The sequence below is a fragment of the Garra rufa genome, chromosome 5 (assembly GCF_049309525.1).
Source record: "Garra rufa chromosome 5, GarRuf1.0, whole genome shotgun sequence".
NCBI classification, from domain to species: Eukaryota; Metazoa; Chordata; class Actinopteri; order Cypriniformes; family Cyprinidae; genus Garra; species Garra rufa.
This window is the reverse complement of record NC_133365.1, coordinates 34,359,100-34,386,611: the sequence shown is the minus strand read 5'-3', so window position 1 is coordinate 34,386,611 and position 27,512 is coordinate 34,359,100. Positions and strand designations below refer to the sequence as shown.

The following is a 27,512-nucleotide window of genomic DNA, read 5'->3' as shown; positions in this document are numbered from 1 at the left end:
GCTGTCCTAATCCAAGGAACCAACCTCTGGATCGAACGCTGTTGTTAGGACGCTACTGCGTTGTTAGGTTAAGGCCCCCTTTGTGACAGGAGTGAATGAGGACACAAACATATCGCCTGTTCAAATGTATCTCACTTTAGTCAACTTCTCTTATGACTTATACATTTATCAAGCAATTAAAATGTCCAGCTAATAAACAAAACATGAATGTATGTTTAAAAACATTCAAGTCAGAATAAGTTATTTACTTTAGTAGTAACTTTTATAAGGGCTTTCATGTGTGAGCCACAGTGTTGCTAGGCGCTTTTTGTTTTTGTTCGTCTGGACAGCCCCGCACGTCAAACTTTCTGAAGTTTGTTTTACATGTACTAATCGTATTGCTTTTCAGCAACAGGTTTTTTGATGAACGCTACGTATACTAGCTCTATAGCCAACTTTAGCTTCGCGAGTATAAATCGTTAAATAGATGTTGTTTGCAAATGTCGTAAGATATGATAAAGTCGATCTGAGGAAAAAAAAGCATACACTAGCTTAGCCTAGTTTGTCCATTTCGCTTCAGGTTGTCCTTATACTGTTCAGCTATGGAGAGAAAACTGCCTAAATGATATGCCTACGTGTGTCCACTTTATACTGACTTGTACTAGCTTTTTACCTTAAAAGTCACCGGACTGTGTCTCAGGGTCAAGGCTCCATCGCTGATAATGGATCAGTATCATATTTTGGAGGTTATCGGCGAAGGGTCATTCGGTCGAGTGTACAAAGGCCGCAGGAAGTTTAGCGGCCAGGTGAGCACTGCATGTGCGCCACGATGTCAGAAATGAGCTTTGTTTGTTTGCCGCTTGTAATTGAGTTTTGAATAAGTGGTTTTTGTCTAAATATCTAACAGCACAGCATTCCCTCCATATATATCAAATTTCATTTGGGACAGAAGGGAAAAACACTAACAGTGTTCATTGCCTTAGAACTTCTGTTTAGCCAATCAGAATCAAGCATTCTAACTTCGGTTGATTTTTTTTTGTAGTTGTTTTCTGGACATTCAAAATTCTCTACATTTATGGCTATTTTTCTTCTTTAATTAAAAAAAAAAAGCATTTCTGATTAGCTACACATTTAAAAACATTAAAAAAGAGGGTTTGCACTTATGTCACGGTTTGGTCAGTTACGTGGATGCGCAGCCATATTGGAGACACTCGGATGTAAACAACAGCATGGATTGCTTGGTTGATGTACTACTGAATACATTGTTCTGCTAATTTATGCTGTCCAAACCACAGAAAAAAAACGTGTGAAAGCTGCTAAATCATAGAGAGAAGGACTTAGTAAGCAAGAAAATATTTTGACAAACTAAAGTTAATAGGTGGTAAAGACCTACCTGACTGGAAATGATTAAGTACAAACATGATGCCTTTTGTTCCTAAGACAGTTTTTGCACTCTTCTTCTTGATTTGTTATAACTTTTGACAGTCTATAGTACTCCATATGTTTTTTCCTGGCCTGATTAGTACAGACAAAAACATGACAAAAATTGACCATTTTCAGCAGAAATAATCAGCAAAATATGCAAGTTTCCTTCAGTTTAGAGGCACTGTTTACATTCAATATGGCCGATTAATGATGTGTCGTCAAAACCCTCTATAGTACTTTTAATAGTAAATTTATTAATGACAGAATCACTCTGTCTGATTAACATCAAACCTTTTTATTTTCTAGGTCGTGGCTCTGAAGTTCATTCCCAAAGTTGGCCGCTCAGAGAAGGACCTGCGCAGTCTGAAAAGAGAGATTGACATCATGAGGGGGCTTAAGCATCCCAATATAGTGCTGCTTTTAGACAGCTTTGAGACAGAGAGGGAGGTATGATTGTCACGACCTATTCCCAAGTCATGTTACATTTTCCACAGTTGCATCTCTGTTCCATAACCCGGTGCTTCCAGTATAACGGCTTGCTGAAATGAAACATAGCTCCCAGGGTTCACAATTTTCACATTCAAATCTTCAGGGAATAATTTTCTTTGGCAAAATGTAGTTTATGTTTAGACGTTAGGATATTGGCATTGGTACAAATTCAATAAGCTTGTGACTTTGATCGCCCCATAAAAGGTGTAACTGAAAAAATATCAGTGAGAACAATTAAAAAAAAAACTGAATTTGTGTCAGAGGAATAATTAGAGCATGTATTCCTCTGGCAGGTGGTGGTGGTGACTGAGTATGCAGAGGGTGAGCTGTTTCAGATCCTGGAGGATGATGGGAGTTTACCTGAGAATCAGGTACATCGGTGGTCAATGTTTTACAGTAACTGACAGCTTAACGTATTAGATTTGTACCATTCCTAAATAATGAATTTTTTGTATAAGCTGGTGTATATAACCTCTAAAACCTTAATGTTTTTTAAAGAAGTCTCTTCTGCTCACCAAGCCTGCATTTATTTGATCCAAAGTACAGCAAAAACTTTAACAATATAATCACTGATGCATATAAAACTTTAAATATGCATACAAATTTATCATAATATTTAGCCTAAAGTAAATGTATTTATGAACAATGCATATAGTTCTTCACTCTTATTTCTTTGATTTGATGATACGCTGGATTTTTTTGCTTCTCCGACCTCCTAACTGGGACACACTCACCTGCTAACCTGTTATTTTATATCTTGTGTAGGTGCGTGAAATAGCCTGCCAGCTTGTTTCTGCCCTGTATTATCTGCACTCCCATCGCATTTTGCACCGTGACATGAAACCACAAAACATCCTGCTGGGAAAGGGAGGAGTAGTAAAGCTCTGTGACTTTGGGTTGGTGTTGCCAAATGGTGCAAATACAAGTTCAATCTACTTTAGTAGCTATATATATATATATTTGTTTATTTATTTTCCGATAGCTAAAATTATAGTGCTAGTTTTCAAGGAAACGTATCTTGGGCATCTATGAAATTAAAGCAGGGTGGATACATAGTTTTCATCTTAATGTGATCTCTAATAGCATAGTGGTGTTATATGCTCTTGACTCTTCACAGATTTGCTCGTGCCATGAGTGTGTCCACCTTGGTGTTGACCTCTATTAAGGGGACGCCTCTCTACATGTCTCCGGAATTAGTAGAAGAGAAACCTTATGACCACTCAGCTGACCTTTGGTCCCTGGGCTGCATCCTCTATGAGCTCCACACGGGGGCGCCTCCGTTCTACACCAACTCCATCTTTCAGCTGGTGCAGCTCATAGTGAGAGATCCAGTGAAATGGCCAGAAAACATGAGCCAAGACTGCTTGGTACGGAGGAGTTTGCTTTCCACATTAACCCCCTTTACACCAAATTAGCCTGATTTTGTATTGGCACAGAGATCCAATAAAGTAAAAGTGTTACTTTATTGCAATATGTGCTGGTTTTGGTAACATAAAGTTATGTATAATATATAAAAGAGAATTTAAATCCTTTTATTGTTCTGTCTGGGTTCTCTTAATGTAGAGTTTTCTGAAGGGACTGCTGATGAAAGACCCAGAGAAGAGGCTGTCATGGCCTGACCTTTTTCATCACCCTTTTGTTGCAGATGGAGTTTTGAGTGAGGACGTTTTTAGTGTTTTATCATCCTATGTATTGTTTATATTTAATTGAATACAGATAATTTTTTTACTACATCTATGTCATTGTTATTGTGGTATTATGGTAACACTTTACAATAAGGTGACATTTGTTAACCTTGGTTAATGTATTAACTAACATGAAAGAACAATGAACAGTACATTCATTACACTATTAATCTTAGTTAATAAAAATATAGTTGTTCATTGTTTGTTCATGTTAGTTCACAGTGCATTAACTAATGTTATCAAACACAAATTGTGATTTTAATAATGCAGTAAATGCGGAAATAACTAAGATCAATAAATGCGTTAGAAGTATTGTTAATTTTTATTTACCTGTAATTAACTAATGTTAACTAAAAAACTTTTTTGTGAAGTGTTACCAGTATTATTTATAAACTATTGTAGTTTTGATTGATATTGTAAATTTGTTATTTTACTTTTAGTATTCATTTTAATTTTAGTTACATTATTAGTTTAAATCTTCAATTTGTTGTGTGCTTTTGTTATTTTACATTTTTTTATATATTACTATTTATTATTTTATATTTTTATTTCCAGCACTTTTAGTGCTTCAACTTACACTAAATCAAAAATTAGAAATGTTGCTTTGAGAACTTACTAAAAAAAATTTTTCAATTAACTAAAGGCGTTCATACAGCTGTTAATCTAACATTTTTATTTTATTTTATTTAAAGTTTTCTTTCATTAACAACATTTCTTAGTAGTTTTAGTTAACTACTAAATAAAAAGTAATTAAATAAAACGTAAACTAGTAAAATATTACACAATTTAAAACAGTTTTACATACATTTTACATAATCTACAACAGTCCTGAGAGATTTTGAGATTTATACATCATCTGAAAGCTGAATCAATAAGCTTACCATTGATGTGTAGTTGATTGGACAATATTTATCCGAGATACAACTATTTGAAAATTTTGAATCTGAGGGAGCAAAAAAAATCTAAATATTGATGAGATTACCTTTAAAGTTGTCCAAATGAAGATCTTAGCAATTTATGTTACTAATAAAAAATAACATTTTGATATAATGTACTAAATATCTTCATGGAACATGATCTTTACTTAATATCTTATAATATAATTTTTGGCATAAAAGAAAAATCGATAATTTTGTCTCATACAATGTATTTTTGGCTATTGCTACAAATATACCCGTGCTACTTAAGACTAGTCACATGTATCTCAGAATGATCCAGTTTGAATTAATTTAATTTCTCCTGTCATGCTGTGTCCTCTGGTAGTGGTGTCAGATGAGGGTTCAAGCAACCCTCTGACAGTCCCACCCAGCCCAGACCTTCAGGCCCTGAAACACCAGCAAGCAGCAGAGAAGACAACGGCACGCAGCGGAGAGGGCAAACTGCTGCGCAAAGCTAGAGAGCTTCGGGAGAAAGAGAAGATTAACAGACGGGTAAACTCACATTACATCTGGGAACAACAGCATGCATAAACAAAGAAGTTTGTCTTTGTCAGCTTTCTGTGTTAAACATTTGTGGATCTGTTTTTAGATGTCTTCCCTGTGTGATTCCTTAATTTTTGCAAGACAATTAACTTTATGTAAATGAAACCGAATTCAGCTGTTGGTGAGATTTATGCAAATGTGACTATTTACTATATTACGGAGTATGGAGAAAATGTGCAAGCGCCTGAGAAGAGCATTGAAAGTGTCAATTTCTGTGGAAGTGAAATAATGAAATTGTGTTGGTTCTTGTTTTACTAGGAGATTGCGAGTGGAAGTGCTGTGCGCGCCAGTCAGATGCGCTGTAAGACAGCTTCTGCTAGAGGAGCCCCCACCACTGGCCACTCATTGGGCAGCACCTTTTCAGTGTATCAAAATTCATCTCAGCCAGCAACCAATCAGCATCAAGCAAATGACAACAGTGTTACCAGGTAGTATTTCCATCTAGAATTTGAATTTGAAAACCTGCGGGCCTCAACTTAAAAAAGAGCATATTAACAATGCTGCGGTGACAGTGAAAATTATGTTTTGACCAGCGTGGAGGAATGAATATATTATAAAACCAAATGTGAAGAACGTAAAATAGTCAAAAACCTGCTTAAACCAAGAATAAAAAATATTGTGAGGAATCTTATTTCTATTTCACAGTGCAAATGCATTATCAAATGTAAATATATCCTATAGAACTAGCTGACATAAAATAACTCTTAATGACTCTGGTCCCCATGTTCTTTGTTTTGTAAGATTGACCAGAAAAACTTTTAGAATTTTTATCACTAGTATATGTGATAAAACCTCTGGACCACAAAAGCAATCATAAGGGAAACTTTCTTTTAAATTAAGATTTATACATGATCTAAAACTGAATAAATAAGCTTTCAATTGATGTATAGTTTGTTAGTAGAGGACAGTATTTGGTTGAGATACAGATTTGAAAATCTGGAAACTGAGGGTGCAAAAAAATCTTTGTTCTTACCAATGTATATTACTAATAAAAATTAAGATTTAATATATTTATGGTAGGAAATTTACAAAATATCTTCATGGAACATGATCTTTACTTAATATCCTAATGAGTTTTGCCATAAAAGAAAAATCGATAATTTTGTCTCATACAATGTATTTTTGGCTGTTGCTACAAATATACCCGTGCTACTTAAGACTAGTCACATATATCTCAGAATGATCCAGTTTGAAAAATCAATAATCAATTTTGTTTTTAGAGTGCGCTCAGCTCCACATAAAGGCCAGATCAGTAGAGACTATGCAAGGGAGTTCCCTTCGGTTGAGGTGGGACCCCGGCAAGTTCTGAAGCGACCTGGACATGCAAGGACCAGTCTGGCTTCTGTCAGGATGGACAGTGAGGTTGTTATTGTAATAATTAAAAAAATGTAAGGTGAATTTGATTGCAGCAAACTGCTTACATCAGAACTGTCACTCGTTTCTCCCATTAAATGTAACATCAAGGAACAAGATATCGACAGTGATTACGAGTGGCAACGAATGGTTGAATCAAGTGGTCAGGGACCTATAAACACTTCCATCCTTCGGAGGTTAAAGACAAGGTTGCTTGTAACCAAAAACCAGGTAAGGTTCTGTTAAATGTCACAAGACATTTGAACTCAAGTGAGTGTGATTTTTAGTATTAAAAGATTTGATCTGTCCAGCTATTGGTCAGGAAGGGCGAAGAGGCCGATTCAGTTCTACAGCCACTAAAGATCCTCAGGAACATTGTTCAGAGCTGTCAGTCTGGTGATGTTGAAACACTGGGAAAAGAGTTGGAACTGCCTCATCTACTGTTCAACCTGATTGAAGACATCCTGAACATTCCAGATCTAATGCAGGTCAGAAAAAGGCAGATACACATATCTGACCCTGGACCACAAAAACCAGTCATAAGGGTCAATTTTTGGAATAAATTAATAAATAAAGCTGAATAAATAAGCTTTCCATTGTTGTATGGTTTGTTAGGATATGACAGTATTTGGAAAATCTTGAATCTGAGGGTGCAGAAAAAAAATCGCTTTTAAAGTTCAAGTTTTATTGTCCAAATCAAGTTCTTAGCAATACATATTACTAATAAAAATAAGTTTTGATATATTTATGGTAGGAAATTTACTAAATATCTTAATGGAACATGGTCTTTACTTAATATCCCAATGATTTTTGCCATTAAGAAAAATATATCATTTTGACCCATACAGTGTTTTTTATGGCTATTGCTGCAAATATACCCGTGCTACTTAAGAGTGGTTTTGTGGTCAGGGTTTATATCTATAGATGGCATAGGGAGACTAAAAGGTCACAAAAATGTAATATATATGTTCTATTAATATTAGTTTTATTTTAAACATATTTTGAAAAAACATTTCCTAATTTAATTTTATGGAAGTAGTTTATTATCAATTGTGAATTAAAATGTAAAATGTAAGAGAGAGTTTTTCTTTTAATAATGTCAGTTAATCTGTGGGAGCTCATACTTGATGGTTCTAACTGGTTGTTATTTGCTAAAGGAGTCACAGGGTGAGACAGTATTGGGAGATCTGATGAATGTGCTCATAATGTACCTGGAAAAGAGCCCAGGCTGGGAGATAAAGGGGAGCAGGTATGGATTTATGAATTGTACTGAAATGGTTTAACTTTTATTACTTCAGTAAATCTATTGTTCTTTTTTTTTTTTTTATGTAAGAATATTTGGTGTTAATTAGAGAACTCTTTGTTCGGCTGTTGTTATCCCAACTGCTGCTGGGCTTTTAGTGAAATTTTAATCTTAGTGTTATTTTATGAAAAAAAAAATTTCTTTCATCAGACCTGAGGATCTCTGTCAGCTATTTATATCGGTATTTCTCTGTCGAGACCCAAAGCGTTCAGCGGTAAGTGTCTCTAGCGGAAAGATTTTCTCTCTAGTTTGCGTCAAATGCACTTTTAAACTAGAAAAATGAAGTACAATAATCTTGGATGTCTGCTTTCATTTGCATTACAGTTGTGATTTTGTGGTCTCTCCTACAGCTTTTGGCAACAGCAGTCTTAACCTTGTTCACTCGCTGTGGTATATCTGTGAATGTCAGTATGGAAAGGCTTACAGCCTTTTTGGGGAATATTTTGACAGACACAGCAGAGGTACAGTTTCATTATTTATACTGTGAATAAGGGTTAACTCTGTTTGGAGTAATTAATGTCACTGATGTGATGAAATCCAGTGTAGTCATTCCCTACTCTCTTTCCCTCTTTCTTTTCCTCTCCCCCTCCCACCATCTGTCTGCTTTCTCTCTCTCTCTGTTTTGTATAGGCACATAACCCCTTACCTGCAGGTTGGGGCATGTGTGATGGCCTTCTGTCACTGATTCTCCACAGGCTATCTGAGGTAATTCCTCTCAGATTAATTCTCCTAAAATCTGTGCTTTGTTAATTAGAGAAACAGATAATCAGTTTGTCCGATTAATTGGTTTTCAATACTACAGACAACAGTTGAAGTCTCAACTGTGAATAGCGTTGAACAATGGTATTTACAGATAAAGGAACTAATGTGTTACTTAACTTTTTTAAATAACAGCTGTCCATTCTTATGTTAAAAAAATGTTGAGTGTAACAATGATTTATAAAGAAATATATTACAAAATGTAATTATTTTTGATAAAAAAATAATATTGCATGTTCATATTTTTATTGTTGTAATAGAATTATCATTTAATTGTTATTAGTTATTTAGTTAAGTCATTTATAAATTAGCAATTAAAATCAGTTTGGCATATTGCTTATGGGACATTAAAAATGAAACAATCTGTATCACTCTAAAAAACTGTTGGTCATATCTGTAGTGTTAAAGTCACAATAAAATGAAATTAAGGACAACTTTTTTTTCTGTATTGTGCCGTACACCCAGTGTAATGGTTTATTGAGACAGAAAAAGTGTGGGGAAGGGACTTTTGTTGTATTTATTGCTTGTTGATTGAATTTTTAGATGTGGATGTTGCACTAAAACTGAAAGAAATAAAAATAAGACACGTGCACGGATCATTCTTTCACAATAAGATCAATAATATGCATTTACAGAATAGATACACTCCCAGACAAAAGTTTTTGAACCTGAAGATTATTAATGTTTTTAAAGAAGTCTCTTCTGCTTGCAAAGCCTGCATTTATTTGATCGAAACTACGGCAAAAACAGTAACCTTTTGAAATATTTGTACTATTTAAAATAACTGTTATCTATTTGAATATATATTTTCAAATGTAATTTATTCCTGTGATCAAAGCTACATTTTCAGCATCATTACTCCAGTGTAACATGATCCTTCAGAAATCATTCTAAAATGCTGATTTGCTGTTCAAGAAACATTTTATATTATTACAATTATAAAATATTAAGGATTCTTTGATGGAAATATCCAAAGATCAGCATTTGTCTGAAATAAAAAGTTTTGTAACAGTATACACTATGCCATTCAAAAGCTTGGAGTCAGAATAATATTTTTTTAGGAAAGAAATTATAGAAATTAATACTTTTATTTAGCAAGGATGCTTTAAATTCACCAGTGATCATGATAAAGACATTTATACTGTTGCAGAAGATTTCTAATTCTACTTGGTAAATTTTACTCAGATGTTTACTACATAATAATAATAAATGTTTTTTGAGCAGCAAAAAACAGGATCTAAAGATCATGTGACTGGAGTAATGATGCTTAAACTTCAGCTTTAAAATCACAGGAATAAATTACATTTTAAAATATATATTCAAATAGAAAACTGTTATTTTAAATAGTAAAATTATTTCAAAATGTTACTATTTTTGCTGTGTTTTGGATCAAATAAATGCAGGCCTGATGAGCAGAAAAGACTTCTTAAAATAAATCTTACTGTTCAAAAACTTTTGACAGGTAGTGTATAGGTTGAATTTTTATTTTATGCTGACTTTAATGTGCTGTCTAATTACCACCCTTTTTTCTCTCTTCACTGATGAAAGTGTGAAAGCAGCTCACTGCTCGACTTTCAGGACTCAGAGCTTTGGCCCTGCTTGTGGGCTAAAGTGAACACCACACTGGAAAACACAACATCCCAGAGCTGCCATTTCTCTCCTAACGGTACTGAACATCATGAGAACATTCACTTATTTCTCTATTGCAGCTGCTTTAATATACCAGTAATTTAATAACATACATTTGTCTCTGTTTTTTCTTACAGGTTTATATGTGTTCCTCTCTCTTGCTTTATTGGTTTTCTCTAGTGATCCGCATAACTGTGTTGCTCTCCTGTCAGATAACTCCACAAACTGCTCTTCTGCCCTCAGCCACTTTCTCACCACAAGTTGGTGAGCCTCGAACAAGTCTTTGTTTTTATATGTGACCCTGGACCACAAAACCAGTCATAAGGGTCAGTTTGAGTTTATACATCATCTGAAAGCTGAATAAATAAGCTTTCCATTTATGTATGGATGAGATACCACTATTTGAAAATCTGAAATCTGAGGGTGGAAAAAAAATCTAAATACTAAGAAAATCTCCTTTAAAGTTGTCCAAATGAAGTTTTTAGGAATGCATATTACTAATCAAAAATTACGTTTTGATATATTTATGGCGGGAGATTTACAAATTATGTTCATGGAACATGATCTTTACTTAATATCCTAATGATTTTTGGCATACAAGAAAAAATCAATAATTTTGACCCATACAATGTATTTTTGTCTATTTGAACAAATATACCCGTACTACCTAAGACTGGTTTTGTGGTCCTGGGTCACGTATGTGACCCAGGACCACAAAACCAGTCATAAAGTTAAATTTTACAAAACAGAGGTGTATACGTCATATGAATAAGCTTTCTATTGATATATTGTTTGTCAGGATAGGACAATATTTGGCCGAGATGCATCTATTTGAAATCTGGAATCTGAGGGTGCAAAAAAATCAAAATACTGAGAAAATCACCTTTAAAGTTCTCCAAATTAAGTTCTTAACAATGCATATTACTAATAAAAAATTACATTTTGATATATTTATAGTAGGAATTTTACAAAAAATCTTCATGGCACATGATCTTTACTTAATTTCCTAATGATTTTTGGCATAAAAGAAAAATCAATAATTTTGACCCATACAATGTATTTTTGGCTATTGCTGCAAATATACCCCAGCGACTTAAGACTGGTTTTGTGGTCCAGGGTCACATATTAGTTAATATTTGAAGTGCATCAAGAGGTTAACAGTGTATTTCTCATTTTATACCTCACAGCAGCGCTGCATTGCTTGAACTTGGTCTTTTCTGGGGTGACTCAGAAATAAACAGCCTATCAGTGATGAGCTGTCATCTTCTCTGCATCCCTTTCTCTCTGGAGTTACCCTTAGAAAAACTTCTTTCTGTTCTCCGATCGTATCAAAGCTCAAATATTGTGGCCGGTCTAGTTCAGGTATGGTTTTATGAAATCCCTAAGTATTTCCGACGGCTGATGTGTTGGTCTATTGCAATATTGGAAATGTAATTATTGTATTTTTTATTTTTTTGCTGACTTCTTGTTCAGATGATTCAAACTCTTCCTGTTGCCCTGGTGGAGCTTCCGCTATGTCTTCTGAATCGTCTACTGCTATCTGACCCACAGCACACCGCTCCATGCCTTATCACTGCAGCCCAGGCCTCTGCTTTCCTCCCTTACAGCACAGAAAGCTCAGACAATGGAGCAGACCACACTCAGAATCAACTTAACCACTTCGGGAATGGTGCGGAGCGATTTAAGAGCAATGGAATCGAAAAGAAAACCAAGATAGATCATATCAAAGGTGACATCAAATCGAAGAAGAGGTTAGATCGTCTCAAAGGCAGTGGAGATGCGTCTAAGGATAAAAATGGTTCTGTAAAAACTCAATACCAGCCATCCAAGAACAAAACAATAAGAGAAGTCCAACCAAAAAGCAAAATACATCCACAGAAGACCGTAGACCACCTAAGAGATAAAATAAAGCCGCAGAGTGGTTATATAGAGGAGCTCATAGACAGTTTGGAGATCTATGGCAGCTCTGCAGGACGTCTTCAAGATCTCCCACCTCAGCAAGGGGGCAACATCAGCTGGCTTATAGACAGTCTGGAGGAATTAAGAAGTGGTGATCACCCCAAGGTCTCCACGGCTAAAATTCGATCCTCACCAGAAGAGGTCAGAACGGCAGGTTCTTTGTTGGCCCTTCTGCTACAAAGTGAACTTCTCAGTGGGTGCACAGTGGAACTCCTTATCCTTCTCTCCCACATAACACGTCATCTCATCCATCAGTCTTCCTTCTTTCTTCCCGTCGAAACCACCCAACTGCAGTTTGCGTTGCGTCACCGAGATGATGGAATCCGTGCGGCCTGCTGTGGCTTGCTGGGCCACCTGGGCTCAGGTGTCAGACAGGTTATCTGTGAATCATTATCTGTGAAGTTTGACTTATTCCAAGTTCTGTTAGGTTGCTTGTGCGATCCTGCTCCATCCGTTCGTAGGGCAGCCTGCAAAGCGGTGGGAAACTGGCTGAGTGTAATGGGAAATTCTGATCTAACTATTTCCAGTAAAGGTTTCAAGAATACAACTGACATTAATTCCTTGTCGGTACAAGACAAATTGAGGAGGACACCAGCAATGGAAGGCGTCAGACATAATGAGAGAGACGTATGGATGGAGCTCGCCATAGGAGCTGCCCGTCCCCTCGTGTCTCTGCTGTCAGATGCTGATAATGTCATTCGACAGCACTGCTGTGGGGCCTTGGGTAACCTGGCTGCTTTAGGCGGAGGGGATGGAGCACTTCTCAATGCAGATGCTCCAGGCTTGATTCTCCAAACTGCCTGTAATGATTCCCATCATGCAGTGCGACGGGCGGCTGTGGCCACTCTGCGTGTGTTTAGCCAACAAAACACATTACTGCAGGTAAGAGCAGTGTGTGTATAGTCGTGGTGTACATTACACACCCGTAAAATATATAGTTGTGCACAGAGTGCAGTTCTTGGTGAATTGTATTTAAACACTGAAGGAAAATGAATATAGAGCTGATTTGGTGCTGTATTGCATCATTTTGACAATTGTGCAAAAAAACTGAAAGACAGACAAAGCTGGTTAAAAAAATCCTTACTGTCATTTTCACTTTTTTCCCCTTCCTTTTCTCAAGGCTCTGAGGTCTCTAGATGCAGGAAGAAAACTCTGTCACACATCCCAAAGCTCTTTATTTCAGAGGGATTATCAATGGCTTGTCAGCAAGTTGGACGGGTCGGTTGAAAGGAAAACATAAACATCAGCCTCATAGTTTGTGTGTGAGAGAAAGGATGTAATTTCCCATTATTTAAATGTGGAATGCTGGCTGCTTCTGTGGCTAGGAATGCTTGCTTTTTGTCTGTATTTATTTGATCTGTGATCAAAAGAGTTTGACTGAAATTGAATCTGTGTATTTTGAGAAAATGCCAGCAACTCAAAAACATCTTTACAAAAAATACATTTTGATGTATATCAAATGTAAGGTTTTTTTTAATTCAACCTCAGCAAATGTTTGGATTTTTGATTCACACACGTTGTATTTAAGACTGTTGAAGTTGTGTTTGCTCTTTTTTTTCCTGTATATAATAATAAAACTGCACTTGTAATTTTACGATGTGAATATTTTGCAGCCTCAAATGTTTGTATTTATTACTTGAAATGATTTTTGCCTAGATCTGTGTATCGAAAAATTCGGTGAAGTGTTTCCTAATGATTTATTGTAATGGCGTAAATGTGAGTTTTACTGGGGGAAATATATGTGAAATCCGGTTTTCAGTGCACATTCTTATTTTGTTGTTTCCATTATACAAATCTTTAAATACATAAATAAATAGAATTGCATTAAACGTTTCTGCCTTGTCTGTCTCACGTCTGATTTTTAGTTTCGCTTTTTTGTCTTGACCCTGTCAGTTTGTTTTGTTTTAAAGATGGCTATTTTATATGAGATTGCACTACGTAAAACACCCAAACGTTTTACTTTTCCAACGTGTTTTTCACAAGAAAAGCATTTTGACGTGTCCGAAGTGCGCAACCTTAATTTAACGTTTGTTTTTATGAAGAATGATTTTATCTAAATTATATATTATTTCAGACACATATTATATAAACTTACCAGTGAAAAAAATCTGATTATTTGACACGTGAAACTTACCAAACGAACACTGTTAGTGTAAATCATATAGCGCAAAGTTTAGGCGACGATTTGCTTTATTAACCCACTGTTGTAAAAACCCTTAAATGCGTAATTTTATAGATACTTTAAGATTAGTACGTTTTTTTTTTATTAATAAAACTAATTAATTGCTTTTATAGGCTATGATCATTCAAATATGCCCTGTAAAAATGTCACTCGCTTGTTCTTTCTAACACAAAAACACAGATATATTTAATGGTTATATTTTAAGTGTGACTGATTTATGATCGTATGTTTCTGCCTCAGTGTGTGTATGAAAAAGACGAACAGGAAAACCACGTTTAAATACTGTTTGGTAAAAAGTAAGATAAGTATTGAACAACAACCAGAGCTGATCGGTGTTCAGAAACTATAAATAACCGGACCCGTTAAAATGGCCTCGACATAAATATGAATGAATCAACCGCTAGTCCGCTACACAGAAATAAGACATTTCTTTTTCTTATTTTCTGTACATTTGGTTCTTTTTTATTAAATAAAAACGTGAATGTTTACTATAATCCAAAACGACTATCATAACACAAAAGGCAGGAGTAAAACTACAGTTAATAATAAAATACAAACGTCTAAAAAATATATATTTCGACATTCTACATTGGTATAATCGTATTAGGCTATTCTTTTTTTATTCGTTTTTTTCTCCCTCACACACACACACACACACACACACGGACGTAACTGACAGTCTGTGGAGTTTCCTTTTCCTCCACATCGTGCGTTAGTGAGGATAGGGAATAGCTCTGCTGCATATATTTGGCTTTCAAAGCTGTAAACAATTTCCCGGCCAAACAAGGGATAAACTTCGTTCATCCGTTAAACTCAAGGTCTACCGATTAAGCTCTAAAAACCTCACATGAAGCCATCATCGCCAAAATGCACTGCTGCTGACACAAATCACTTTATTGGAATTCAATGGAATAACAGGAAACACAAAGTAAGTAATCGGAGACGATACATCAAAATGCCTCGTACAAAATGACTAGTCTTAGTATTATAGCTGGTGTAAACTCTTGGAAATCGTGTGCCTTCGTTTTGGGTTGTTAAAAAAAATAAAGGAAAATTCTCAACTTCACAAAATGACCGTACAACACAGCGCATAATTAGCTATATTTCATAAACATGATTGTATACCGCCAAGGAAAGCATATTTTAAATCGATATGCTAAGCTCTCTCAGTATCTAGGCTGCTTATTTAGAGGAGTTAAATGATATTTGTAATATTGCTACGTAGTAAGGTACACACGACACTTCGGTAAAAAAATGCCATAAAAGGAATAAATAGGAAGAATGAAAAGGAACTAATCCAAGCCTGATTAGCAGTTGATTTTTTTGTGTGTGTAATGAATGCATGTCTCCTATTCGAGCAAGTAAAAAATCAGTCACTAGACAGGTAACCAGAATAAACTCCTGAAATTGACTAAACTGTAAACAGGAAAATCATAACATTTGTCAAGGATTGTGCATGATCGCAAATGCAAAATAAATAAATAAATCAGAACTTGTGTCATTTACATTGTTGATGAAATATTGCTAAGAAGCTGGGAAGTCTGCAATTCTAAAGCCACCACAATCATTTCAGTGATTATTAAAAAAGCCATATCACTACAAAGATTTTACTTTCTGTCCCCCAACACACACTTGTACATTAGAGCAAACAAGCTTTATAAAATCACAAACCCTGATTGTAGTCGCAATAACAGCAGAGACATTAGGCCAAACAGTAGTTTGTGAATCAAATGCCACTCATTCACCTCTAATGAAACGTGTTAGCCAAGAGAATATAAAATAGGACTTCTGAAGCAAGAAAGACTTTTGCAGTAACATGTCATTCAGACGAAAGAAAAACAGACATTCTTTATAAAGAGCCATGAAATCTGCATGCAAGAACAAAAATACAGGGAATCAACACACATAACATTATTAGGCAGTGCCATATCTTCAGCATTGAGTTACAAACTGACATACCTCCATGACTTTGGACATAAATCGTATACCTGAGCTGCAGGACTAATCTAAAATTGGGGATTCAAAAAACACGTCATCAGGTTCATTATTCCTGAGGGAAATTTATTTTGAGAAGTGCTTCCCCTGAAACTCAATATATAAGAAACAGATTGCTTTTAATATCAGTGCTCATTCCTTAATTAATATATGGAAGGAAAAAAAAGGAACTACCAATGTTGTACATCATTAGCATAAGTACCATAAATGTTAAAACGGCTAATAAATAAATTAAAAAGAAAAAAAAACACAGCCTCTGTATAAATTAAAATCAGTGCAGGTCATATGCGGAACTTGTGATATTACCTTACAGCCTTTTCTAAATAAATGAAGATGCGTTTGATTCGATCTTGCGTTATTCGGTGTTGATTTCTGTCCATCCAGAACAGTAAACGCTCTGTTGTTAAAGCTCATTAATGGCAACAAGAAGATGAGCCGTCTAGCCACTCTTGAGAAACAATAGAGAAAACAATAAGAAACGGCTGTCGTTACAGTCGAAGACATAATCACAGTGCATATTGACTGATTTGGAATTATTTCTGAGAAAGTGGATGTCTGTGCTGCAGCTGTTGATGGACTTTGTCAGTTTGTAACGAAAATGAAATGATTGAGTAACGTGCAATAGTACAACCTCCACCACATCCTAAAAAAAGAACACATTCAGTCAGAAAACATTCCAACTCAAAGCTCCATTGCCTTTCAGACTGCTAACAATTCTACTTGCAGGACCATTGTCAGGTGGTCGAGCTTTTGGTCAGGCGCTGGTTTCCTGTTTGAGGCGTTGGCTACGGGCCTTGTACACCTCAATCAGGAGGTCTTTCACGTACTGGATCTCCCGCTCCACCGATTCCGCCTTATCCCGTAACTCGCGGTTTCTACCCTCCAGACCGTGAAGCTGTTCCTCCAACGAGTCCAACTCTGCTCGCTTCCTTTGGCGATACCTGTTAAAAAAAAAGTCTGTTTTACTTCCAGAAGGTGTGGTCGTTTGAATACTACAAGCAGCTACTTTGTAATTTCATGACTAAGTGTAACAAAATTTTCTATGCCCATTTATCTAGAATACAACTGACACCACTGTGATTTTGAAAATACTCTACCTGTGAGCTGCAGTCTTGTTCTGGTCTCTCTTCTTCTGTTTGCGTTCACCCTGGTGCCCTTCGATTAGTGGCTCCTCAAGGTCTGGTTTCACAATGCAGGGGTCTTCTTTTAGCACACAGACTCCTCTGCCACACGGGGAGCCCATTTCAGATCCGTGGCGGTCATCGTTCAGGCAGTCGGGGCTTTGGCCTTCGAGAAAGCCACAGTGGAAGTTATGTTGCCGGTGGATCTCGGCGCTCTCTGCCTTCACTGGGTCATTGATGGCCCCGAGGAAGCTGTGGTAGGCCTCTTCTTGGGATGCACTTTGGAGGAAACAGCTTTCGTTGGGTTCGCTCTTCCAGTGGTTGTTGGCCTTCACATCGCTAGCACCGTTCTTGGCTTCGCTCATCATCTCCATCTCCGCACTTCCTCCTATGCCACTTAAATTGACTTCTCGGACACCGTACATCATCATTTCGTCTTTCTTGTGGGGAATTTGAACGGATCCGCTAAAGTTGTAGCCCCCGCTTCCGCCGCCGCCGGCCTTGTTCGCGCCAACGGCCTCTTCCGTGTAGCGGCAGTTCTTCTCCTCTTTGGGTAAAATGGCACACCTCCTGATCTCCACCGCACTGCCTAGGCAGTAGCCTTTGCCAACCACCCGTTCATCTTCAGCACAGCTGTAGCTCCCACCAGGTGCAACAGCTGAGTTACCTGAGGAATTTCCTTTGGAACTCCAGATGCTACTCTCGTAGCTGTCACCCACCCTCACCCCATCGGAAGCTCTCTTGCGGCTGCAGACGCTGCTGTTGGGGCGGCTGCAACTGTAAGGGGCATGTCTGGGAATCTTGGTACGGCCAATGGGACCCCCACAAAAGCTCAGCAAGTCAAGTTCCCCAGTTGCCAGGGTAACAAGTAGAGGGCTGGATTCGGATTGGTTGGAAGTAGAGTATGATGCGTAGGGCAACTGGTAATACGACGGTGGACCAACTGCCGTTGGACCCTTGTCGCATTTGCCCAGTTTGGAGGCTTTTTCTGGTAGTGGGTCAGACAGGAAGTAATCCTCCAGCTGAGCAAGCTCCTCTTGCAGCAGAGAGGTCATGACCTCCAAATCTGAGGGCACCTGGATGTCATGCTGGAGGGGCGAGGGGGGAAGGGATGCATTGGGGGAGGGAGAGGAGTGAGGGGTTGGGAGGTAAGAGGAGAAATCTACTTCTTCCGTCATCCAGTCACTAAGACCATCACCTATGGGGAAAACAGAGGTCAACATGTTAATCATTGGCCTGGAGACCCAATGTAGCACAATCACTTTAACCAAATAAACAACTATTCCAGCATCATTTTAACAAAACGTTAAAAAATACAGATCGCATCTCAGCGTGCTTACTAAATCCAAAATGCGAAAGCTAGCATTAAGCGAGCATGTTATCACCAAATAATAGAAAATAGATCCACGTTGGTAGTTTTACTCACTGTTCAAGGAGAACGAAATGTGCTGCAGTGCGGTGCCCACCTGAAACTGGGAAAAATAAAAAACTGTATTCACTGCAACTCACCAATTAAGTGCTGGTTCTCCTCTGGCCCCTCCCCTCTGCGCCCCTCCGATTGGCTGTGGTTAGCCTGTGGGTGAGAGAGAGTGAGGGGGTCTGCCGGGCAGACGAGTAGAGTCTTCCAAATGGGTGCTGACATTGTCATCATCCTGTCCGTTGGTCCTACGATTCAAACGTCCTAGCTTACAGTGCACGATAGTGAAGTTTGAGAGTTGAGCCACAGAAAACAGGGCTTGGTGCGCATTATGAAACCTAAAAAAAAAAAAGAGAGAGGGAAAATGTGATGAGGGACGATGTGTTGAAACGCATTGCCTATGGAGGTTTCGGTGTATCTGGTATCGAGACGACACTATCACACCAAACGTGATTCTTCAGTTGCTAAAGTAGGATGGAGGAAAGGAGGGGGAAAAAACCATTATGTCCTAGTTGGTGGGACTTTCCATTCTAAACTTATCCTGACTCTCCCAAAATATCTCCAACTGACCATAAATCTATATTTTCAGAGTGTTCACAATACAGTGCAAACAGAGTAAAATAACTATAACCCCCCATTTCGCTACAGCATCATCTGAGACACACTGGTGATTAGCGAGGGACCAATTTAGAAAACTACCACTCTTCCATCCATCAAAGTCCCTTGTGCCCACTTAGGGGAGTTCTACTGAGATCCTAGAGAACCAGGCGAATGCTCTACTTGTGGGAAATTTATTAGCAGCCTAAATATACAAGACACACACAAATGTAAAGCTTCTTCGGATCATATTTTGGAGCATGCCAATAATAAATCACAAGAACTTTTAAAATTGTTCTTTTTTATTTTAATATATTCAGTGCTGATTTCAACAAGTTACCTGGACTATTTTTTGTTTGTATGATGCAACCTAAGGTGCTTCCAAATGCTCTAATAACCTTTGCACCTAAGTGATGTCCAGTTTGTTTACAATCTAAGGTCAGACACTGGACAACATTTTTTGCTGACAGAGTCATCAGAGACGACTTTGAAAAAAGGGAAAGAGCAAAAACAAAGGTTTCTCCCTCTATTTTCTTTTACAATCAAGCATTCCAAGTCATTTCTAGCAGTATGGCAGGTGCGTACGGTGCAGACGTCTCTGAACTGGCTGTCTAAACTTGGCCAGCACGTGGGTTACAATCTATGACGTAATGCCAAACCAAAGACAGCAATTTTTCGTGGAAGCTTTAAAAACGACACATGCTTTTTCGCAAAGTGGCAATTTTAGAAGCACATACAACATCCGCTACATGCAGCATGCAACTATACATTAATGTGGATGTAAAAATAGACAAAAGAAAAACCTTTGCTGAGAAGCTGTGTAGCCTCAGCACCATTGTTTAAATAGACAGGCAATGCATATGTTTAATCTGTTTAGATAATCACTTTATAAAAGCTGTTAAATAAAAAACTCACTTTAAAGTGCGTAAAAGAACAGAATGTGTGTCAAAATTAATTTAACATGTGAAAATGCTTATTAACTAGCTCATACTGATTATTCTGGAATCATATCTAAAGTTGCAAAACTGTGCAGCAAGGATTAAAAGAGCTGAAAGTAGTTTCTGAAACTTTTTCCAATAAGACAGCAGTGTGTCTAAAACATAGCCTGAAGCACTGTTACAAGTGACAACACTCTTAACAGCACTTAAACAAAAGCAATACACCTAAAAAGTACAAAGCCCAAAGACAAGACAACAAAAGCCTGAACAAAAGAACAGAAAGTCAAGTTGTACTTACTCCATTCTTGCTTAAATGTTTTGGGCTTGGGGTGCGTTGCAAGAGCAAAGCACGGCGTTTCTTTAGGATCGAAGAATCTACTGAATTAAAAAGCCATGTCTCCTTCGGAGTGTCTAGGACTGAAGTGCTGTTGGTCTTGCTTTGTTGTGATGGAGTTGATGACTGAGAATCGGCTAATTGAGTCAATGCATCAGGTCACCCACACCTAGCAACCAGCTGCGTCACTCGGTCAGCCCCCAGTGCTATAGATTCCTCCGCCCTATGGATGTATTGGTTGAGATAAATTTCACACTTCGGGCCGGCGAAAACGCCCACAAGAATTAGGACTTTCTCAACGACTTCCGAGAAAACGCAAAATCCCGCCGGCAAGTCCCTTAGCTTAAAAACACCATGGTTTTGAGGCTCTGAGAGAAGAATGTGTAATGAAACCGGCTGTTCGCCAGAGTTTGGATGATTATCATACAGTTGCAGTATCTGGTTATACATAAAATATTCATATCGTAACACTCATAGCATACACTCCCGTTCAAATATGTATTGTTTCACAGGGACTACTTGATTTCTTCTTGCGAGGAAGAACACTTTCTGCTACCCAGGAGATACGTGGCTGTTGTTGCAGGTTAGTTGCATCAGCGCTTCAAGCTGCTAGCCAATTCGCTGGCCGGACCGAACCTGTCGTGCAGCCATTGGCTAGAGACGAACTGTTGTGTTCTCTCATTGGCTGCCGCCGGAGAGACGTTGCTTCCCAGTGGTCTTCGGTTTTCCACTCTCCGTGCACATGTTTCACGTAAACATCCCGAGAGCAAATTCTGAAAGTGGTTAAACTTTCATGTCGCGGAAGAGCAGTTTACGGAACTTTACTGACAAAACATTGTAACACTAGTTGTGGCATTTGCTGATATGCGTTTTGGAGTTTCCCTCTTAAAACGCTGTACTTAGCAGTTCATTTGAGCTCTACTAAGTTCTGCAAATATCTCGTTTTTATTTAAGTTATAGTTTTGTAATCTGCATTTTGATATAACACGTTTAAAATTGATAGATAGACTTAGGCTTGGATTTATTATTATTTTATGTAATAAAGATTATTTACATGTTTACATGTTCCCCTAATTAACCGACACTGCAGATACTCAGAAGAGACGTAAAAGCCTCAAATAGTTTAAATGAACTCTGTTTACATAAATAGTATATTCTAATGTAGTGCGTGTAACAGGTGGCGTCTTTAACGTCATTATTTCCACTTCAGCATCAGCTTTTCACTGCTCTTGGGAGAAGCGGATGCTAAATTCTGCAAACGAGCAAAACACAAACACTATCCAGCGGGAGAAAGAAAGAGATCGTCTTTTATCCATTGTATGCTGTATTTTGATCATTCCATCTGAACTTCAGAAGGACCGCGGCGCTACATTATGCTGAGCTATTCAAGTCATGCGCGGTCACAGTGAGACGAGACAAATTACCCTCAAACTCACAGTACATCTCGTTTAATTCCCGTTAATAACGGTTTTTCAAAGAATCAAGCTTTGTTTTCCCCCCTCAGCAAATCCTAAAGCTGATTGAAGGAGCTATGTCTTCCTGTTGCTATAGTAATAGCGAACACTGCCCCCTATTTTAGACATGTTTTCTGGTTGCTGTTGCCATGGGATTTGCAACGAGCGCTCTCGCTCCCTCTTTCGGCCCGTGTTTTCCAGTTTTGTCTCTGTTGAATTTAAACGACATTCCCTGAAAAGTTACTTTAGACTTAAACAAACGTAACTGCAACAAGTGTCTTTTATTAATCCGTTTTATTGAAATTACTTTGGACGACACGCCCTTTACAGTCAATGGACTGTCCTCACATAAACCAGTTGAGTTGAATCGTCACAAATGGCTTTTTTATTGTAAAACTTTTTGGTTTTATGAGGGGATGTGTAATGAAATTGAGAACATCCTAAACATCTTACAAAAACACGGAAAGAGCCAACAGGCGGAGAAACTGTCAGTGTAAAACTGTCAGATATTCCGCAGCTTTTCGCCGAAGCTAACGTCTTCCTTGACTGAAGAGAAATTGATTTTATTTACACTTAATAGCCGTGCGTGAACCAAGATGACACCTTCTTTCTCGAGGAGCAGTCAGAGAGCGACGGGATCAAAGAGGGGCTTCTGAAGGTACTGTGATACTGTAATTCCTCTTGTGAGTCGGCTCAGCCTCGCAGTTGTAGAAGTGAGGCCTGATGCAATCTTCGTGACCGCAGTCGTAACGTTGAAGAGACTGAGATAATAATGGTTGTTGAAGTGTGGGATCTCTCCCAGGAAAGCGCTGACTCTCCCAACTCGCCGTGTCTTAATTGGTCCGTGGGGGCGCCCTGTTTGCGCAAAGCGTGAGAGAAAGTCAGCAGTACACACACACGGGCACCTCAGCCACAGACTGCTCCAGTGCTGTTGGGCCATCATACTTGAGTTTCTGTTTGTATTGAGATTTTTCCACCTTAAATAGCTGATGTTGCAAATAGAGATGTAGGTCCAGGCCGTGGCGTTAATTAATCACAGCTTTTGAGGATTAAAAACGCTGCTTGGAGTGATAAATCTGTTCCCCTTCATAAATCCAGCTGTCCATATCTGAAACAATTAAACTATGCACATTCAAACAAGCAGTTTTTGGGTGCATGTCTAAATCGATAAATAATATTAAAGGCAAATCTTATGATTTAATGTTTATTTTTTTTATCCCTTTAACTATCACCCTCCAGGTATATTTGTAGCAATAGCCAAAATCCACTGTTGGGTCAAAAAAATGATCCATTTTTCTTTTATGCCAAAAGTCATTAGGATATTAAGTAAAGAGCATGTTCCATGAGCATGTTCACACCGAAAATATATCAAAACTTAATTTTTGATTAGTAATATGCATTGCTAAGAACTTCATTTGGACAACTTTAATTTCCTCATTGTTTTGATTTTTTTGCACCCTATGGATTCCAGATTTTCAGATAGTTCGTTCAGATATCTCGGCCAAATATTGTTCTATCCTAACAAACTATCAGTGGAAAGCTTATTTATTCAGATTTTAGATGATGCATAAATCTCAGTGTAAAAAAAATGACTGGTTTTGTGGTCCAGGGTCCACAAATAATAAAGTATTAAAAAGTTATAGAAGTATTTTTTATATATAAAATAAATATTTTACATAACAGGTTTTACTCTAAAATTGCTATAAAACTAAAACCTTATGTCTAAATAAGTTACAGTCAAACCAAAATGTATTTAGACACCTTCAACATTTCTCCCATTATCACAGTTTATTCGCTTATAGTTTAGAAAAAGGTAATAAAATATGACAAGAACTCAGAGTTAAACTGTGTCAGAAAAAAATCATCTTGATAATGTCAGATATCTTTGGATTGCGATCCACCAAAAAAATCTGTTATTTACACAACTATCAATCATTGTTGACCAATTACTTTAGTTCAGTCTGTGGGGTAAAAAGGTCACATTAGCAAATAAAGAAAAAAAAAAACACTTAAGCAAAACATGGTCAAAAGATTCTGAATAATTTTTGGTCCCATATTTTTATTAATTGTACTGGTAGTCCACTGTATGAAGAATTTTATACTATGTCACAGTTTACTTTATTTTGCTATCCTCACATAAATTAACTATCAAAAATTATATCTGGTGTCTGAATAATTTTTACTTTGAATTTTGGTCCAAATTTGAAGTTGGTATAAAAAAAAATTGGGGTTCCTGTGAGATTTTATTTAAAGTGTTAAACCACAAACAGCCACCGGGTGCCATCCAAACAGAATTTTTTTGATGCATTTTAGTCACAAATGTCTATTTTTTCTGTCAGTATTACTTCTATCACAAAATAACCACCAAAAAATGGAATCCTGAGACTTTCCAACTATATATATTTTGGCAAGATTATAAAAAGTTTTGATTACAAAATACTAGAGGTGTAAGGTTCACAAAATTCACGGATCGGTTCGATACGACACAGTGATGTCATGGTTTTGTTGTTGTCAATTCAATCAATTGACCTTATGCACGGAGCGTTCTTTAGAACTTCTGCATAAAGATAAGCCAGCTCATAAACTTCCGCTGAAGCTCATTTTATATGTGTTATATATTAGGTGGACACACGTGAGACTCATCTACTGCCTCGTTCTTATCAGAAACTGAGAAAAAATATAATTGCAACATTATAAACAATGTTAGCGGCATGAACATTCAGTTTCATATTATTTAACAACATAATTTAAATAGCTAAATAATTTAAATGTGGAGCCTGGCAATCCCGTAATCTCCGTATCTGCATAGTTACATTTAAATGCTGACAGCTAAACACCATCATAATGTGTTTATGCTAACGTTAGCTAGCTAGCAATATTTCTCTTCAAGGACATCTTAATCATATTTTTGATAATCACTAACTTGCCTTCATAGTCATGAACACATTTTTAAAATCTTGCAATATTTTAAAGCCTTTATTATTTTCTAACTCTACAGCTGTGAAATAAAATGTACTTCAAGGACTCACTTTTCATTCATAAAAACGGCATCGGAAAAAATGACTTCACGGAAAACGTATTTTTTTGGCTAAAATAAAGTGGAATTACCGCTTATAACCAATAGATAGCAGCAGAGGATTATTTATTATTACTGCCTTTCAAACACCCTCTATTTTCAAGACGTCTTGCTTTTCGATTTATTATAAAATTACTAGTATAATAAATTGTAGTACTTTTACCGCCCTTAAGTATATAGTATAGCAAGTGCAGAAAGTCATTAAGCTCACACACAAACAGCCTATAAGGGTGAATTATTTAAATACTAATATAGTTCACTACAAATATGTTAAATGTTTATGGGATAATAATTGAACAATGCACTCAATATGAATCGATAGGAATTTGAAATACTTTATAAAATTGAATCTTTTAAAAATGTAATCTTTTTAGTAATCTTTTTATCTTTTGAGTTTTATCTTGAACTGTAAAATCTATTAAATAGCCTATATTTAACCAGCACATACTTGTTACTGCTGTAGTTTTGTTACTCTGTATTTAATCTGAATCATTTAAGCTCTTTTTTTGACATCAGATTGTCAGATGTTTGTCCGGTTATTACTGTCAATCATAGCAATGACTCGCGCATATTTAGCCGATTTACTCGCAAATTTTTTTAAATTGGCATTTGTCATTCTTGAAACGGTATATATGGACGTTCGTTAGATAAACTAACAACACTTTTCTTCGATTGTGAATGTATTATGTAGAGAAAACGAACAAAGTACGCTCATATTACGGCACAGTACAGTTGACCGGAAATGACTGAGCTGGCTTGACTAAACAAGGAAGTATTCCGTGCATAAGGTCAATTGACGCCGAATTGCTGCTAATTTGAAAGTGAAAGTAAAATGCTCACAGGCTTTTACAAGCTATTTAAAAGTGAGGAAAAGCAGGGAAACTCTACCAAACTGTCACACACTACTGGAGTAGTGTGTTTTTCTTTGGTTGTAAGAGGGGAAGAGCCTGTTATGTCGTTTGGGCTACCTTGTGGAGCACAGTGGCACTAAGAACGTATTTCACACACATTAAGCCCTTTTATTTTCAAAACGTAATAGGATTAGTCCAACAAATCATTCCATTTGTAATGCATACCAAACCGAAAGCCTCTTACCAAACGGTTCAATACAAATAGGTGTATCTTTACACCCCTACAAAATACTTAATACATTTTGTAATATGACACTTGACAACGCCCACTAAGGGGGAGGAGCCCGCTAAAATATTTTCAAGTACCATTTCTATGGTAAGGCAATGTCCAACTTCAAAATGGTTTTCACATGATGAAGTTTGAGGTTTTAGGCTTTCAAATGATATAGGCTACAATTAATAATGATTACTAAATGTGATAGGGAAAAAAGACAACAAATAAGAGTGCCAAGTACAGACAGTGACAGTTAAAGGGTTAATTTACTTTCTTTTGGCCTTTTTGTTTTTGTTTTAAAAAAAGCCCTCTCTGGCACTCTGTATGTTAGTGAGAAAATAAGTAAGGAGTGGGTGAGAGAGCAAACGCACCATGCCAAGTTCATGTATAGCACACATTAGTAACAGTTACATCACAATTTCATCATCATCTCCTTCTGAATTCATTGTTGTCTTTTTTTCATTCCCTTCCACGAGCGATCAAATCGTTTCAAGTTTCGATTACTTGCTGTAACTTTTTTTTTTAGTTTTATAACATCCAGCAGGAATCACCTAGTAGAAATCTCAGCAAAATGACGCTTATTTCCCACTGAAGCGCCGTATCGTGGGAATCGGGATAACCTTTCAACAGGTTTCAAGAGGTTTGACGATCCCCTCCCCCGAACTCGCCCCATTTAGAATAACAAACTTGCAAGATAATGTGACTAATAACCCGTGTTGCATGGCGCGAACTAACCGCAGTCATTTCACTTTCACTGACTGTTCCTTCGGGAGCGCAAGGCAGCGTTAAAGTTGTTTGATTTTGAGAAAGTGCATTTGTCTGGCGCTTCCCGCGGGACGCCGCTGTGTTTGGGGTGCGTCTCGCATCTCTAACTAAAACACGAGACACTCAAGGACAAACTCAAGGAGTTGGTATTTTCCCCACCCCTTGTGTATTAGTATTTTGTTCTGAACGGTTATTATTTACGTTTATGTGAATTTACATTTGTAAACACCGAGTGTGTTCTGAACGAGCGGCAGCGCAGCTTCTGTGTGAAGATGCTCGCTGGTTCTCATGGTTGGATTAGGTCGGTTGATCACGGCTTCAAAGTGGAGGGCTCTCGATTCCCCAGTGGCTCCCCTCAAATGTCTCCGAGTTGATCTTCACCACCGGCTCAACCGTTGATCATGTCAACTCAATCCCTTGTGATTTTAAGGCACAAACCTTCCCCT

The 27,512-nt window shown here is 37.3% G+C and overlaps 2 protein-coding genes across 2 annotated transcripts; one reads left to right on the top strand and one right to left on the bottom strand.

The window, feature by feature from the left end:
- The first annotated feature begins 358 nt into the window (after positions 1-358).
- Positions 359-13,895, top strand: stk36 (serine/threonine kinase 36 (fused homolog, Drosophila)). Its single transcript, XM_073840680.1, has 20 exons — positions 359-785; positions 1,711-1,851; positions 2,187-2,264; positions 2,659-2,789; positions 3,011-3,260; positions 3,457-3,550; positions 4,842-5,008; positions 5,318-5,487; positions 6,280-6,421; positions 6,524-6,643; positions 6,724-6,900; positions 7,570-7,661; positions 7,866-7,929; positions 8,066-8,176; positions 8,346-8,420; positions 10,023-10,140; positions 10,241-10,367; positions 11,291-11,465; positions 11,577-12,944; positions 13,183-13,895. Exons 1-20 carry the CDS (start codon positions 702-704, stop codon positions 13,300-13,302), a joined length of 3,804 nt encoding a protein of 1,267 aa, XP_073696781.1. The 5' UTR covers positions 359-701; the 3' UTR covers positions 13,303-13,895.
- A 1,219-nt stretch (positions 13,896-15,114) lies between these two features.
- On the bottom strand, positions 15,115-21,091 carry atf5a (activating transcription factor 5a). Its single transcript, XM_073840610.1, has 4 exons — positions 20,611-21,091; positions 18,870-19,115; positions 17,337-18,558; positions 15,115-17,180 (listed from the first exon to the last, which is right to left on the bottom strand). Exons 2-4 carry the CDS (start codon positions 19,009-19,011, stop codon positions 16,994-16,996), a joined length of 1,551 nt encoding a protein of 516 aa, XP_073696711.1. The 5' UTR covers positions 19,012-19,115; positions 20,611-21,091; the 3' UTR covers positions 15,115-16,993.
- Positions 21,092-27,512: the final 6,421 nt, after the last annotated feature.

Bases quoted from the DNA above. Each gene is read 5' to 3' on its own strand.
- stk36 (XM_073840680.1), top strand. From the start codon at position 702: ATGGATCAGTATCATATTTTGGAGGTTATCGGCGAAGGGTCATTCGGT. The intron at 6,644-6,723 runs GTAAGGTTCTGT...TGATCTGTCCAG, and splicing joins TGCTTGTAACCAAAAACCAG to CTATTGGTCAGGAAGGGCGA. The intron at 11,466-11,576 runs GTATGGTTTTAT...CTTCTTGTTCAG, and splicing joins TTGTGGCCGGTCTAGTTCAG to ATGATTCAAACTCTTCCTGT.
- atf5a (XM_073840610.1), bottom strand. From the start codon at position 19,011: ATGATGACAATGTCAGCACCCATTTGGAAGACTCTACTCGTCTGCCCG. The intron at 18,559-18,869 runs GTGAGTTGCAGT...TTTTCCCCATAG, and splicing joins GGAGAACCAGCACTTAATTG to GTGATGGTCTTAGTGACTGG. The intron at 17,181-17,336 runs GTAGAGTATTTT...TTTTTTTAACAG, and splicing joins AACAAGACTGCAGCTCACAG to GTATCGCCAAAGGAAGCGAG.